Source organism: Akebia trifoliata, chromosome 16 (genome assembly GCF_017979445.1).
Source record: "Akebia trifoliata isolate Shusen 1 chromosome 16, ASM1797944v1, whole genome shotgun sequence".
Taxonomy (NCBI): Eukaryota; Viridiplantae; Streptophyta; class Magnoliopsida; order Ranunculales; family Lardizabalaceae; genus Akebia; species Akebia trifoliata.
This window is the reverse complement of record NC_141390.1, coordinates 30,392,932-30,409,114: the sequence shown is the minus strand read 5'-3', so window position 1 is coordinate 30,409,114 and position 16,183 is coordinate 30,392,932. Positions and strand designations below refer to the sequence as shown.

At 33.5% G+C, this 16,183-nt stretch overlaps 2 protein-coding genes across 2 annotated transcripts; one reads left to right on the top strand and one right to left on the bottom strand.

Moving 5' to 3' along the window:
• Positions 1–4,161: 4,161 nt before the first annotated feature.
• Positions 4,162–6,151, top strand: LOC147383455 (chaperone protein dnaJ 49-like). The gene is made up of 4 exons (XM_086429149.1): positions 4,162–4,475; positions 4,565–4,616; positions 4,697–4,764; positions 5,626–6,151. Exons 1-4 carry the CDS (start codon positions 4,335–4,337, stop codon positions 6,037–6,039), a joined length of 675 nt encoding a protein of 224 aa, XP_086285275.1. The 5' UTR covers positions 4,162–4,334; the 3' UTR covers positions 6,040–6,151.
• Positions 6,152–7,784: 1,633 nt separating this feature from the next.
• Positions 7,785–9,119, bottom strand: LOC147383454 (protein EXORDIUM-like 2). The gene has a single exon (XM_086428994.1). The coding sequence runs from the start codon at positions 9,040–9,042 to the stop codon at positions 8,074–8,076; it is 969 nt and encodes a 322-aa protein (XP_086285120.1). The 5' UTR covers positions 9,043–9,119; the 3' UTR covers positions 7,785–8,073.
• Between the last annotated feature and the right edge of the window lie 7,064 nt (positions 9,120–16,183).

Genomic DNA, 16,183 nt, shown 5'->3' with positions numbered 1-16,183 from the left:
CTCTCTTAGATTTTAGAATCAAAATCGAGTTTCAAAGACTCCATTCCATAAAAAAGGATTTAAGAATGAAGAATAAACTATTTTCAAGGGTGTATTTCAAATATTTTGAATATGTATGTAAAAAAACTATGATTTTTTCACTTTTTTTTTTCATAATTTTTGAATGAAAATCGATCAAGAGTGGTGCTTTTGTGTTGAAATCGTCTAAACAAGCCATTTTCTCCGTTTTTAGTCGATGTTTCCATGTATTTTAGTCGAAAAAACTCAAAATTTTAAATAGATGAATTTACCATTATCAAGTTCACCACTTTTTATATATAAAAGTGGTCAACTCGACAATAAATAAAAAGCATCGAGCTCAACAATAAATAGTGGTGAGTCAATAGTAAAAATTGTGAACTCGACACTAAATGAAAAATCAACAATAAATAAAAAGTGGTGAACTCAATGATATATATATGGTCAGGTTCAAGGGCCATATGAGAAAACATATGAGAAAACTTTCGTTTTTCAAAAAAATTTAAAATATGGGTTAGAAATTTTGGATTAGCTGATTTTTTGTGAGGATGATCTCTATGATGGGAAGATCATCCAAAAAAAAAAAAAATCAGCCCAATTTGAAACTTCTAACCTCATAAAAAGTGATTTAGAATGTGGACCATCGATTTTTTACCAATTTTTATCACTAATTTGTAAATCACTTTTGATGGATTTAGAAGTTTCTGATTGAGCTGATTTTTTGTGAGGATGATCTTCTCATCATAGTGACCATCCTTGCAAAAAATCAGCCCAATCCAAAACCTCTAACCCTTATTTTGAAAAACGAAAATTTTCTCATATGGTCCTTGAACCTGACCCATATATATATATATATATATATATAAACTTATGTAAAAACTTTCATTTTTAATAAAATTTTAAAATATGGGTTAGAAATTTTGGATTGAACTGATTTTTTGTGAGGATGATCTCTATGATGGGAAGATCATCCAAAAAAAAAAAAAAAAAAATCAACCCAATCTGAAACTTCTAACCCCATTAAAAGTGATTTAAAATGTGGACCGTCGATTTTTTACCAATTTTTATCACTAATTTGTAAATCACTTTTGATGGATTTAGAAGTTTCTGATTGAGCTGATTTTTTGTGAGGATGATCTTTTCATCATAGTGACCATCCTTGCAAAAAATCAGCTCAATCCAAAACCTCTAACTCTTATTTTGAAAAACGAAAGTTTTTTCATATGTTTTCTCATATGGCCCTTGAACCGCCCATATATATATATATATATATATATATATATATATATATGTATGTATGTATATAAAACAGTGAGTTCGTCAATAATGAGAGACCATTAAGAAACAAAAAATTTACTAAGCATCATATCAAGTCACCATGCAAAACTTAAGGATTATTTAGAAATAAATTTCTCTACTAGGTCCTTTAAGTAATTTTCCCTAATAAAATTCATTTGGCTAGTGGACCACAGGTTTTTAGAAAATGTTACTCTCTAATGATTATTTTAATTTTTAATAAATATAAATTGGTCCAACCAAATTGAACTAGGGTTTGCCCACCAGGCCCAATTTGAAAATTTTTAAATATTGAATTTAATCAACAGAAATTCTATAATCATATTATCATGATTTTTTTATATTTATAGATAAATCTAACAAATAAAAATAATTATTTTGGAGTATTTCTTACCTGTGAATTTGAAATAGCATATTATCCTTCTTATTGGTTTGTTAGATGTTATGAGTTAAGGTCCCAATGAATATTGTGCAACAAATATTTGGTGTAAAAGAAAATATGAAATTTTAGGCTTTTAGAAGAGTTAATGTTGGGAATCTTACAATTATATAATTTGTTAGGATTGTAAATTTTAATCAGTCACAATTAGTGAATATCTGCTTGGGCGAACCGAGTGAATTCTTATTTCTTGATTGTTTTTTTTTGTCAAATATATCTTCTTTTTTTTTGCTAACCGAGTGTCCGGACCAGCTTACTTGCACCACGACTAATCTCGGGGGGACTACCACAGCAACTCACCACCATGGTCCCCCCATTTAAATTATGAAAAAACCCAAGAGGGGAATCGAACCCATGATGTACGCCTAACTCACCCTTCACGTGCTCACCCTTACCACTTAGGATTTTTTTTTGTCGAATATATCACTCGATCTAGTGATCCGTATTCCTAGTTAAGATTATTAGAATTGCACAACATAATACCTTAAGAATTAGATAATGTGGGAAGTTATTATCAATTTATCATTTTAGGAAATCAACCACCATATTTATATTAAATAAATTTCATAAGAAATTTCTACCACTGATTGGCAAATTAAACATCTCATTATAAATATAAAAAAATTTAAAAAAAAATTGTCAACTACACTTCCAAAAAAGTAATTAATTTGAAATTATGAAGTTTCAGCTTAACTAAGTGGTAAGATGTGTGAAATGTTGTTCCCACGTCTTATGTTCAAACTCATTTGAATCCAACTTCATTTGCTAACCACTAATCCTATATCTAAAAAAAAATAATTTGAAATTATGCCGCATCTTAAAGAATTTAAAACAATAAAAAGAGATGAAAAATTATGTCTCGTAATAGTTTTATCACTTCATATAAATTAATGATTTGAAAATAAGGACTTAAACCTATAGTTTAGTTGGTTTAACACATTGCAAAACAACTTTGAATAGGTTAATATTTTTAAATGAACATAGTTTGCTGAATCATAAATAATTTTCTTTCCCATTTTAATATATTGTTTACTAATTGGTATTTAAGGGAATCATGTATGAAAGAACTTGTGTGACATTTTTATACTAATAATTAGTTAAAACTTTGAAAGAATATACAGTTTTGAACAATTTGAAGTGACAGTAGGTCGTGCCCGTATCTGGGATTTGCACAGTTTATAGACCATGGTCTTGTTCAAGGATTAATCCTAGGGCACGCTACGGTTATGTAGAATGCCATGTAGGCAGAGTAGAGGGGGAGCCAAAAAATTACGATTCTAAATGTAATCATCATATTTTTTTTTTCAATCTTGGTTTTTAGCGGTGTTCTAGTTTCAGTTCTATACTTAAGTGGAATCAAAACGTAATCGGCAAGAATCATAGGTACCTGTGGATTCTGATTCTCAATAATTAAAATGAGATTTTAACTTTTTTCAAATGCAAGTCTTTTTCATAATAAAATATGAGAAATAGGAGAAAATAACTTCTATAAATCATTGCAAAACATTCCCTTTTCAACAACACAACTCATCGTCCAACCAAAAAAATAAAAACAATCCAAAATCAAGATTTTCAATTTGGGTTCCAATTTGATTCCCAATTAAACAAGCATCTATTGACACCCCCACCACTAATTCTTGGATGTTTGGCCCATCCCTCAACAAATTAATATGTCAAAAATTAACTTAATTGAAGATTACTAGTCATTGGACTTGATCATTATTATGAAACTTAATTTGAAGGAAAATGCTAGAATGACAGAAACGGATACACAAAGTGATACAAATGATGTGGTGGGGCGCACATAACTGTAAATACTTTTTACTAGTATCTCACAAAAAAGCATCAACGGTTATGTCCGTGCCACCACATCATTGTGTCACCTTTGTGTCTCCTTCTGTGTCACCCTAGCACGATTCTAATTTGAACCCAAGATTCTTAGACAATAATGAACAAAATCAAATTCAATGGTCTGGAATCACCAATCATCCCCGCGTTAGTGGAGCAGAATAATGTGCCACGTGGTGCATTTCTATGGATTCTCAAACCTAAGAACAAAGAGATCGATACATAGATAGTAAGTAGTCTTTGCAGGCCATGAGGGAGTTGGTATTTTAATGACTTATACTTGTGGGGGTCATGACATCATTGGCCCTTTTAAATGGACGCTCTGGATTCATCTATGAAGGAAGTCTAGCAGTTTTCAAAAAGATTTAAAATTAAAATCCTGATTGAATAAAATAAATAAAACGGATGTGAGACTTAAGAGTAAGAGAGCATATGAGGAGATGCCACGTGTGGAACCTAACGGTAACCTCTCCGTTCTCCCACTTCTTTGATCTTCCCACCAATGACCAAACTCAAAGCTTTTTTCAAAATCTCTCCCGCAAAATATGCACTTTATTTCTTGGAAACCTTAACCGCTCCACCTTCTTAGTCTCCTCTTAATGATCAAATAAACAGAACAAAATAACACATTTACCCTTCTTCTTTTTCTCATTTAAAATTAAAATTAAAATTTTCTTCCAACACTCTTGATCTTCTCTAACTCACATTTTGATTTCTAAAAATAAAAATAAAAATGGGTAGAGTTGGAGAAGAATCTGATTACAAATCACAGTTAGTGGTAGAGATTTGCTCAATATCGTCACGATCAATGTTTTGTCATCGCTTCCACCACCCGATCAAATCGCCTTTTTTCGATTGGTATCTTCTTCTTCGAGTAAGTTTTGGATGTTTTAAATCCTTGATTCTTAAGCCTTCTTTACTTTTTTTACTTTTTTTTTTAATTATTTGTTGTGGATTCTATAGGTTGAAGAAGATGCACATATCGATATAATTCGCAAGCAATATCGTAAACTTGGTATGTGTCATTGGTGAATTATATATGTTTTGGAGTCCTCTTTGTTTGCTATTTGGTGAGAAGTTTTTGTCTTTTTTCAGTTTTACAAATTCATCCAGATAAGAACAGACATCCCAAAGCAGAAATTGCATTCAAGCTTGTCTCAGAGGTGAGATTTTCTTCTATTTCTTGATGATTTTGTAACCACCCATTACTTGTAAGTATAGTTAGATTGATAAAAGATTTGAAAAATGGAATCTTTTAAAAACTATAGAAAGATCATTTTTTTAAAAATCTAAATTACACACTATCGTCTTCATCATCTTTTTGGTCTAGATCTTATCCCAAATAATGGGGTTGGCAACATGAATCGTATTTCACTAGCCATTCTATCCATAGTACAAATTTCAGATTTGGTCATTATTCATTGGGGGTTCACTACATTTAGTTCGCATAAGTTTGAGATTTTTTTTCAAAACCAAAAAAATTAATAATGGGGGAATATGCAAATGCCATTTTCAGGTTTCCTAATAAAACCCATCTTCTTCAACTTCGCTAAAAACCTTATCTTGTTATTAACATTTGAATGTTGAAGAAAATAAAATTTTGGAGGTGAAAGGTAAAAATATCATCACTTTGTGGTTAATTGATGAATCACCAATTTATTGGTTAATTTTCTGATTTAATTGGTTAATCCCTTATTCAGAGAATTTTACACAAATTTTGTGACTATGATTCTATCTTAAACGTATCTTAATTTAGTTAAGGTTCATGTAGTAATATTTTTCACTATTATGTCCATCCAAGTCATTTTCGACTTTTTTTCCGTCTTTTTAGAGTCTTCATTTGCACCCCATGCCCCAACAATGTTATTATTATTAGCCTTTGTTGAACACGTCAAAAATAATCTCGATCGATTTTTCTTTATAAGCCATTCTCAACTGATTCCATTGAATCCCAATAGCAATATTTCCAATATTTGTTTTATAGGGCGTATCCTTTTCATGATTCCAAAATAATTTTATTGCAGGCCTATGCATGCCTCAGTGATAAAGCAAAGAGAAGAGCTTTCGACATTGAAAGACGTAATGTTGTTTGCAATGAGTGCAAAAGAATCTCATATGAGACCTACAATTTTTCTACAAACCAGGCCAGATCGGATAAAATATTGCATCGTTTGAGACAAGTTAGAAACATACTCAGAGAGGAAGCCAGGATAATAGAGAAATGTTTGAAGGCCTATAAAGTTTCAATAGACGATTTTCCAATCTTTGATCCCTATTTGATCCAAGGCTATCCTCACTACAGAGCTCATCAAACTTGTAGGAAACCGGAGGACATTGGGTACTTGCGAGCAAGAAATATTCGGAACAACTATCACAGAAGAGGAAAGTGCGAATCCCCAATTTTTGAAATTGGATCAGAAACAAGACCATATCGATAGAAAATCAACACGTCTCAGTTCCTAACAAGTGGTGCAGTTAAACAAACACAATGTGATTGGGAAGATCTTTTATATCTAAATTTGGATTTCTAATGAGTGTGAAGATGTTGAAGCCTTGTTAATTATTTTATTTCATGAAATTAGAATTGCATTGGTTCCTTCATTTATTTAATTTTTTGATCGATAGAACTGCCTAGTTTTCCAAAAAAAAAAAAAAACATTATAAATGACCGATAAAATAGAACTATAAGAAAGAGATCATCTATAACTAAAGTGAAAGATTGGAAAAAGCATTTTAGAAGTTAAAATGAAATAGTCAATCAAATTGTTCCAACTTAACATAATCAACAAAGTGCAAATCTATAATCACCAGTTTCCAAGAATTATTTGCTTCTCCACGATTGAATTTACTTCGGACCCTTTATCCTAAAATAAAAAAATAAAAAATAAATAGTATAATTTGTTTGTCTCAAGTTCATCCCATGTCTGTGGGCATGAGTCATAACATCATAGTCAGGAGAAGCGTTGATAATGGAATATAAAATGATCACTTAATGCTTGTAGGTCGTGAGTTCGATACCTAGTATGAGCATTATTAATTCCTCAGGGGCCACCCCCCTAGGGTGCACCCAGTATGGGTAATTGTGTATCTTGAGGAAGAAAACTACGATTCTATCACATGCCACATTGGGAGAGTAGAGGGGAAAGTCAGAAAATCAGTTTTCTTCCATTTATTGGAACAGATCCGTTGACAGTAAAACCAATATTTTAAAAACAAGACGATCTTGTGGTTTGACTAGGGATGATCGGATTTTGTTAATTTGTCGGTTCAATTCAAGTCAAATTGGGATATTTAAAAAAAAACATCGATTATGATAAAATCAATGGTTCAACAGTCAAATCAATTGAATCTGTCATTTGTCAACTGAATTTGGAAGAAAAAACTAATTCTTTTATGGAACTTTTGTTTATTATGAAACTCAGATTTCATTTGAAAAAACCTTACAGATTTTCTTTAAAATTTCTCGACCAAAACTTTGTCTTGAATCAATCCGTTGATTTTGTGAATGAATTTTAGAAAGTTATGTTTTAGGGTAAGGTTTTGAGTAAAGCAAATTAATTTTTTTTACCGGAAACTAGAAATATTAATTAACAATCAAATCTTAGTACCATAGATTCAAAACGATATTCCATCTAAAAATAAAATAAGATACTTTGGTCTAATATATTTAATATGAAAAAGGTTTTGATTTTTTTTCCAAAGTATATTGATTGATTAATGATTTTCTGACTCCCCCACATGGCATAGTCAACATACTCTCATGATGTGGCATGTGCTAGAATCATAGATCTTTTGCCTCGGGATACACAACTGCACATATTTATGAATATGTGTATCCCAAGACAAAAATCTATTATTATAGGACATGCTAAGTCAGGAGAGTATTTTGAGTATGCCATGTGGCAGAGTCAGAATATCACGACTCATATTGATTACAACAAAAAAAACACATGATCCCAATCATTTAAACACAAAATCCAATGATTGAGATTTATGAGTATTTTGATAACACAATTCTCGGAGATACTTATCCCAAGGATAAATCTCAACCATTGGATTTGGAATTAAGGGTTGGGATCATGTCTTTTTTTTATGAGTCATTCTTAAGAATCAAAGGGATCCTGGTTAAACCAATTGAACAAGTTTTTGGTCCAATCATCGGTTCCATTTTTAAAACATTGAGTGAAGACCAAAGAAATTCTCTCATCTTTTCATCATTAAGCTTCTGATTATACATTGAAATTTTGTATATTTTTTTCCTAAATTACTTCCCCTTCTTTACATAGCTTGCTTGTGCACACTTTACATGCTTATTTTTTAAATGAGCAGCACTTATCTGCCCTACTCAATTATACAATACATCCAAATAAAAAGATATAACATCACTAATTCCACTTTTTTAGAACTCTATTTCTGACTATTTGAGCATTCTGAGTAGATATGGCCACTTTGCCACTCCTAGGCCTCTGAAATTAACCAACATACTTGCAAGTCATACTCAACAGATCCCACATGGCCGGGAGAAGGAAAACCCGACCGTGCACACCATACACGTTATAACTCGCCTTGCTTCTACTATTCACGATCAACATCCCGGGATATCCTGGATAAGCCCCTGCACCGAATATCCCAGGGCACGCTGTAACTGCCTCTAATGGTGCCAAGGCATCACCTTGAAAGTACCCATTCTTAAATGGATTGGTAACAGCACCTGCAAGAATTGTTGCAATATTCATAACCATCCCATCGATGCCAACACCATTTGGCGCCACCAGTGGTGGGCCAGGGGGACCGTACGCTGGAACAGCGTATGGCCACGCACAAAGGCCCGGACACTGGGTACCCGGATCCCCCACATGAGCGTAGACCACTTTTTGCTTAGGAGACACCAAGATATGATCATGAAAACCACACGATGACATGCAAAATCGCTCTATTGTAACATCGGGAGCAGTCAACACTAAGTATATTGCAGTTGGATCGAACGGGAACAATTTATGGACTATCATCCTTTTGACTAAGAATGCTATGTGGGCACGCTTGAGACTCTTCCCTAGAGAACATGTAACATCCGAGACTTGGCCGACTAGTTTGACAGTATTGGAAATTGGATTCCCCTTCAGGTCTTTGTATGATTGGGTGGTTTTCCACCATTTTGAGACGGTGGGCTGTTGCCGAAGATTGGGTTCGTTGAAGGAGGCAAAGAAATCGGTGATGATGGTCTTACTGGTGGGAGAGAAGACTCCATACCAGATGACATAGATTTTGATGGGGTTTGGTCCAGTCAAGAGGGGCCCTTTGTGGTATATGAGTTGGGTAGATGGGGTGACTAAGGAAGAAGGTTTATTTGTTCTTGGGTTCAGCCCTTGTGACCAAGGAACTATAGCCAAGACAATAGTAATTGTGAGATGGAAGACCAGAGACCTCAATAGGTTTGCCATTCTCTTGTGTTGTTTTTGTGAGAATGATTAATGCTTGGAGACTGTAAGGAGGGGTCCCCTTTTATAGATGGGATGTAACTCCCTACTACATTTAGGACCTATAATTATTGGAAATAAGCTTGGATGCTCTCACACTCATGATTGTAAAACAAATTAATGTAAGAAAACTACATGAAATTTCTCGGAGTGAATATTTTCTGTGGAAGAATATATATACAGACGAATTGGTTCACCTCCTTGTCCAAACATAGTTTAAATCCCGTCAATCACCAACTAGACGAGTTGACAAGTTATCTCAAAGAAATGGTTTGTTCTAATTCTAAGGCCTTTTTTGAAATCTTGTGCGAGACAACTCAAATAAATCGGATATCTCGTTTGAGACAATTCATTCTCGTTCATGGACAAGAGGAGACATCAAAACAAGTTTTAAAACCACGTATCCAAATCATTCTATCAAAAGGGATCAAATGATCCAAATCATCTAATCAATGGACCTAGCTAATTCCTTGGACTATTCAACAGCACCCGATGAATCCAATGATTGTGTTTTACCAATTAGGCAGACATTGAATCTGGATCAATGGGCATGTATATTTTTTTTCCAAATTAATGGATGCACAACTGAAGGAACATAGATTTGTTTTTTCCAAATTTATCGGTTAAGTTGATGAACCAATGGCAAGATGCCATGCGTATTGAAAAAAAAAAAAAACTAAAATAAAGCACTTAAACTACTCCTAAATTTTCTCTACTAACCAATCACTCTTGCTGATTTAATACACATGGCGTCATGTCAATGGTTCATCAGCGTATCACAAAAATTTCTATACAGCAAATCTTTGTTCCAACTCTGAATTATACACAATTTTAGTCCATGAAAGTTAAGAATGGAATTTTTCCAATATTTATTAATTGAATATTATAGTTCAATTATATTCCCCATATCTTATAAATCTTCTATTTATCCCATAATATCAATACTGGGTTCTCTTCTGCCACGTTGATGGGCTCTTCTTTAAGGTATATTTTCCAAGGTTGAATGGTATCAGATCAGTAGAAGATTAAACATTGAATGTCATTTAGAGAGCTTGACCTTTCAACTACTTTTGCCCTTAATAGAAAATTGATCTATTTAAGTTCCAATTATTGAGTGATGGGGTAAGTTTCTTGATAAGTCCTAAACAGTCGTTTGGTAGCAAAGATAGCTCTATTCTGATAAACTTATTGTCATAGTAATGTGAACCTCCAAAAGATGCACACACACTTGTTCAAGCTTAAGGTCCCTTTAAAAGACGTTACAAGGACATAAAGCTCCCACAGGCCTCTTCTGATCATGGGGAACTTTTTGTGTGTGTGTGTGTGGCTCAGGAATTTTTTACAATCAAAATCCTAAAGTTTTTATTTGGAAAAAAGTTTGACAATCCGATATTGATGGGAACCAACCAGATATGCATATCGACATAGATGGATCATGGTGTGAACGTGTGGCCAACGACGTGATGCAAGCATGCATGGGCTCCATGTGATTAATGCTTCGGATAAGTACTTTGAGCAAATTAAATTGTTGGTTTGTAATTATTGTGTTAATATGAGGATAACTCTTTGTTATTCTTTTCTTTGTACCTATATATGGGACTTGTAACCACCACCACCATCACCATCGTCACAGCTCAAGTATGACTCTGTATCCATGAATTTAGATAGAATTTGGCTTGCTTAACTGTAGCGATGGGGCACCAACTAATGTGGACTTTTGACTGTCGACATGGGACGGGACGACTATGCCTTGATATTATTTTGCAATCATTGGGGCGGCCATTATTTGTGTTTCTATTAATTTCTTTGTTTTAATAGAATGCTAAATGGGGTCCATTTAGTAGGTACCTTTGGGTCCTCATTGATTAAATTGGTATTCTAATAATCAAATGTACCACTTGTTTTCTTTCGACAGGAAAATATAGTGATCTATCAAATTAAAATTTTAAATAGATAAGTATGAATAAAGTAATCCTGATCATTTTTTTATTTTTTTTATTTTTTTGCTTAGAGATCTTACTTAATTTATTTTTATTACCAAACGAATTAGATGAAATAGAATTAATATTTTTTCTTAATAAATGGGTTACTTTGTTAGTAGTTCAAGTTTGTAAGAGCATAATGTATTTACTCAACCATAATCAGTAATCGGTATTGTTGTAAAAACTCAAATTTATAACAATCATGGCCACAGATTCTCATCAAACTGCAAACTTTTCAAGGATTAGATATGGAGATTCACCAATCAAATACTGCATGAAACAAGGATTTGTTGAATGGATTGAAGAAGTAATTGCAATAATTCTAGAAAATTGAGGATGAAATTAAAGAATCTAACTATTAGGCTGGTACTTTTCTATAATCATTGAAGTTGATTGTGATGCATCGATGGTAGGCATGCTTATGCCTAACCAAGAGATTGGACTTTTTTATGTTTTTTTTTTACAATGGGGGAATTGAACAATGCCAAAAGACATTATTCAGGTAAGATGTGGAATTTTACTCAATTGTTCATTAATATGATCACAAAACTTTGAACCCCAGGGGGTTGGCTTAGTGGCAAGCCAAGCCTTGATAAGCTCCTCAAGAAGGGTAGGTCAAGTGTTTGAAACCCCACGAAGTAATGAAGTCCTTGGAGCCACCCTCCAGGGTTAGAATGATCATTGACTCAACCAGTTGCACGTAGGACTTTTCCAGGGGGCGGTGTGTGTGACCATGAGATAAATCTCATCTGAAGCGCCGAAATGCATAAAAAAAATTAATAGCAAGTATGGGAAATGAGTGTGATTTATGTAGAGTTACAACTTTATACTCAAACCCAATTCAAGAAAGCAAAACCACAGTTCTTTTGGCTAAGAGGCTGTTTGTTTATGTTATTTTTCAGTGCTTAATGCTGGAAAAAAAAAATTCAGCACTTTTTGTCAAAATGAATGCGGTAACATGTGTGCCTAGATATGAAATTTGGCAGATATTCTAAGGAAATATCCAAAACATTGGGTCATGTTTAATTCTGCTAGTACATCGAGTATCACGGGAAGAAATTACGATAGATTTCATTCTAGGGATTTATGTCATCAGTTTGAAAATGTACAGACGTAATTCAAATATTCACCAAAACATAACGTAGGGACCCATGTATGTCTAAATCACCATAAAGCATACCATTTTAAAGAGAGATATAGTTGAGTGTGTCCAACACAGCCAATCAAATTTCCAAAAAGTAGAATGTAGGTTTTTTTTTTTTTTTCCATTGTGTCCAATAAATAATCATAGATTTATTTCCTCGAGATACAAGTTAGAAGATCAACGATTCTCTACGCACTGCCAAGTCAACTTTGTTGGACCCAATGTCCAACATCGGCATTAAAGCATTTTTCATATTTTAAATGAGTCGTGATTTTCAGATGCACACTCTTACACACACCCTCTGATGTGGCATGGGTTCGAACCATAGATTTTCCCCCATAAATATGTGTAGTTGTGTATCTCGAGAAAAAGAATTTTTAACTCTAACTCATGTCACGTCAAGGGGAGTGTGTCAGAGGTGGGTGTTAGAAAGTCATTATTCATTCTAAATATATCAATTTCCATCACAACCTTCCATTTGTAATAAGATATATTAACAAATGATCTAATGTATCTCATGCACATTAACACAATGTATTTCATCATCCAAGAAAGTTCTCTTCGAGCGTTTGTGTCACATTTGCTCTAGGCATGTGTCCCAAAAACAACACTTCTCATCTATTAAGTGAACTTTTTTCTACATATTGCAAGTAAATTTCACTTCACGGGTTGTAAATCAATAAAAATTAACAAAATTCACCTAACACTTGGGGTATAATTTTGACACTGATGATTGCTGTAAGTAAGCTGTGAATGAATTCTGGAAAATAATCACTTTTGACAAACGTGTTATAATATATTTCCTTTAAGTTCTAGTGTTAGATTCTTTAAAAGCTTCTCTATTTAGAAGAAAATTTTCTTTAAAAAAATTCAGATTCATTTTCATAAAAATACTTAACATTTCAATGCATGCATGCTGGTGTGGTAACGAGTATATTTATGTGCCTATTTATCTTATAGTACCAATGGAGCTAAAACCGGACCCAGACCTGACCCACATTTTGGGCTCGAACCTGAACTGAGCCTAGTCCAATTTATGTAGGTCTGGATTCGATTTCATCAATTGGAACCTGGCCTAAATCTGGATCGAAAATAAGTCTGAAACCCGAACAACACCGAATCCCAATAACCCGAATCTAAAAAAATTTATTCGGTTTGGGTTCGATTAGGGCAACCTGAATGTAAATCCTTGGTACAGATTGGCAAACTGAACATTGATGCCTATCATTTTAGGATGTTTAAGAGGATCATAGCATACTCCCTCTTACACCAAATCATGTTTGATCCTTGAAGTTTTCTTTCTTTTTTTTTTTGCAACAGCCCCTATCGGAACCTCGAAATAAAATTATGAGTCTGACTAGTCTTACTAAGTTAGTAAAGATTTCGCCTTACTAAGGTCCTTGGGCTCACCTTGTGGCATTCAAAAACATTATGTGATGCTTCAGGGTTGAAGAGGACAAAATTCTATGAACTTTAAAAAATAAAAAATAAAAATCCAAAAAAAGTTATTTTTATACCGTTGAATTTCAATTTTAAGTTTGGTAGCTATCCATTTTCAAAACCTTGAATCTGAATTTTTCAATGAAACTTAGAGGGCTGTGGTGTTGGATTGTAGATGTGGTAAACCATCTAAGCAAAACGACCCTTGCATTATGTTTGGATTAGGAGCAACGGAGAGAAGAGAAACTCAATTTCTCTCCATCATGTTTGGATTGACAAGAGAGAACTTGTGACAGTTTTAGAATTTTAAAATATCTTTAAAAAAAATCTATGGCAGAATTGAAATTATAAAATATTTTAAAAGGGTTTTTCTCCACTTTTTGAGAGAAAGAAAGCCCATATTTTATTCTCTCCTCTTCTCTCTCATTATTTTCTCTTCTCTTTTCTCCGTTTCTCTCAATCCAAACACATAGTTAGTGTAAGATGGCTTAAAATCTTACTACGTTAGTAAGAAAAATGTTTCTCTTGATTAAAATTATTGTTCTATTACAAAACAAAACTACTGCCTAAGTGACCTCAAGATTGTACCAGCCAAGATTTTGCCCATGTTGGGGCAACCAAGAGTAAAAAAAATTTTAGGGACAACTAAGAGTGAAAATAGTAGTTGCGGGGCAATTAAAAGTGAAAAGAAATTTTATAGGGACAATAGTGGTAGATTTTTTTTTATTTGCATTAAAATATGTCGCAATCTTGCATCTTGACATAAAAGTGTGTAGGAAGCATAGATTTTTTGACTCGTATCTTTATGAAAAGCATCTATAATTTCTACACACTTTCACATCAAGATATACGATAAGAGGTACAATCTTGAGGTCATTCCAGCACGACTCTCACAAAAAATCTTTGAGAACAAGTTTGTAGACTAGGCAGTCACGTTGATTTGAGTACCAATGAGCACCAACTGTATTTATGGGCTTTCACGTGTTTGCAATGATCAATGGGCTATATCCTGCATGGGCCATAGTCAAACTGGTTTGAATGGATTGGGCTAGGGTTAGGCCCATTTTAAAATTTAAGTTTTTAATATCTAGGCTCTGTTGTAGTAGATACTAGACATGTTTCATGTTTCAGGTTCTGTGACAAATGGCTCCTTAGTGGACTATGAAAGGTTCGATGGAGTTGCCCACCAAATGTCACAATAAAGAAATAGTATCAAAGGACAGTGCAACTCTCGATTCAAACTTTAAAAAGATGTATTTTTCGACTTCTAATAATTCCATCTTTTGCGCCAAACGCCAAAAATTAAACCACGTTGTTCACTTGTATTGGTCCTTATTCTTTATAGTCAAAAAGAACATTGGACCAATAATTCATTATTAAGGCTAAGAAGCTTCCTTCTGCTTTTTTTTTTTTTTTTCCTTTATTTCTCTATTGCTTTTGATGAGGTCATTGCAAGAATATAAGCCAGTGATGATCATCGTGATGCACATACAGAATCTTGGCCATCGAATTCCTTAGAGGACTTTCTCCTATCTTCTTTTTTTTCAATAATAAATATTTTCTTAGTTAATTATTTTTTGAATAATGATTTTCTGACACCCCCTCTAACATACACCCCAATTATAGAATTGTAGATCATTTATCTCAGGATATATAAAATCTTTAAGAAGTTGAGAAGAGAGAAGTGTTAGAGTTGAGACAGATAGAGTTAGGATTAAGGTTTGGAGAGAGAGAGAGAGAGAGAGTTAACTATTCGAGATGAAGTTGATTATGTCTTTTTATCATTCGATCTAGAGTCTTTTTCATCGCTCAACAGTTCGCGAGGAGCTTCTTACCCTTTTCTCAATCTTCTTTCTGTTGGAGAGAAACACAAAGAAGAACAGAGAAAAGGAGGAGAGAGAGAAAGAGAAAGAGAGTTTTTGTCGTATGTGCTCAATGTGGGAATGAAAACGAAAATAAACAATCATGGGAGAGTTATTTTTAATTTTAAGGGCTTTAATTTGAAATCGTTGCAAATTGATTGAAAAGTCGATTACAACTTACAAACAAGTTGTCCTCCGTTGAATTTCAATATATCTTAACGACTGTAAAAACTTGGTGCAAAGCTTGGCAAGTTTTAGGGCCTTGCATTTGGTAAATTGATCCAAGGGTCCAGATTTAATTATCTTCCATTTGATAATTGATCGAAAAATCTAGATTTATATTTTCACCCTTCATTTATTTTATTTTATTTTTTCCCTAAACTCTTTCTAAAATTAATTATTAAAGAATAAAAAAAGGGAAAATGCAGTGTCATCTGACCAAATCAGTTTTCCCATCAGTCGGGCCCACTTACAATGAATGGGCCTTATCCAATATCCACAGGTGCATGTACCGAGACACTGTACAGTGCACTTTTGATGTATTATAGAAAAGGAATGGTGATATGACATTTCAAAGATATTTAGAATACACTGATTTCATACCCCTTAGGTCGATAGATCTCAGTAAACCCTCACGCCACAAGCAGCCATGTGTCATTTAAAATATATAAAAAAAA

Coding starts and splice junctions, on each gene's coding strand:
- LOC147383455 (XM_086429149.1), top strand. CDS start 4,335: ATGGGTAGAGTTGGAGAAGAATCTGATTACAAATCACAGTTAGTGGTA. Junction 4,476..4,564: donor ATTGGTATCTTCTTCTTCGA/GTAAGTTTTGGA, acceptor TGGATTCTATAG/GTTGAAGAAGATGCACATAT. Junction 4,765..5,625: donor CATTCAAGCTTGTCTCAGAG/GTGAGATTTTCT, acceptor ATTTTATTGCAG/GCCTATGCATGCCTCAGTGA.
- LOC147383454 (XM_086428994.1), bottom strand. CDS start 9,042: ATGGCAAACCTATTGAGGTCTCTGGTCTTCCATCTCACAATTACTATT.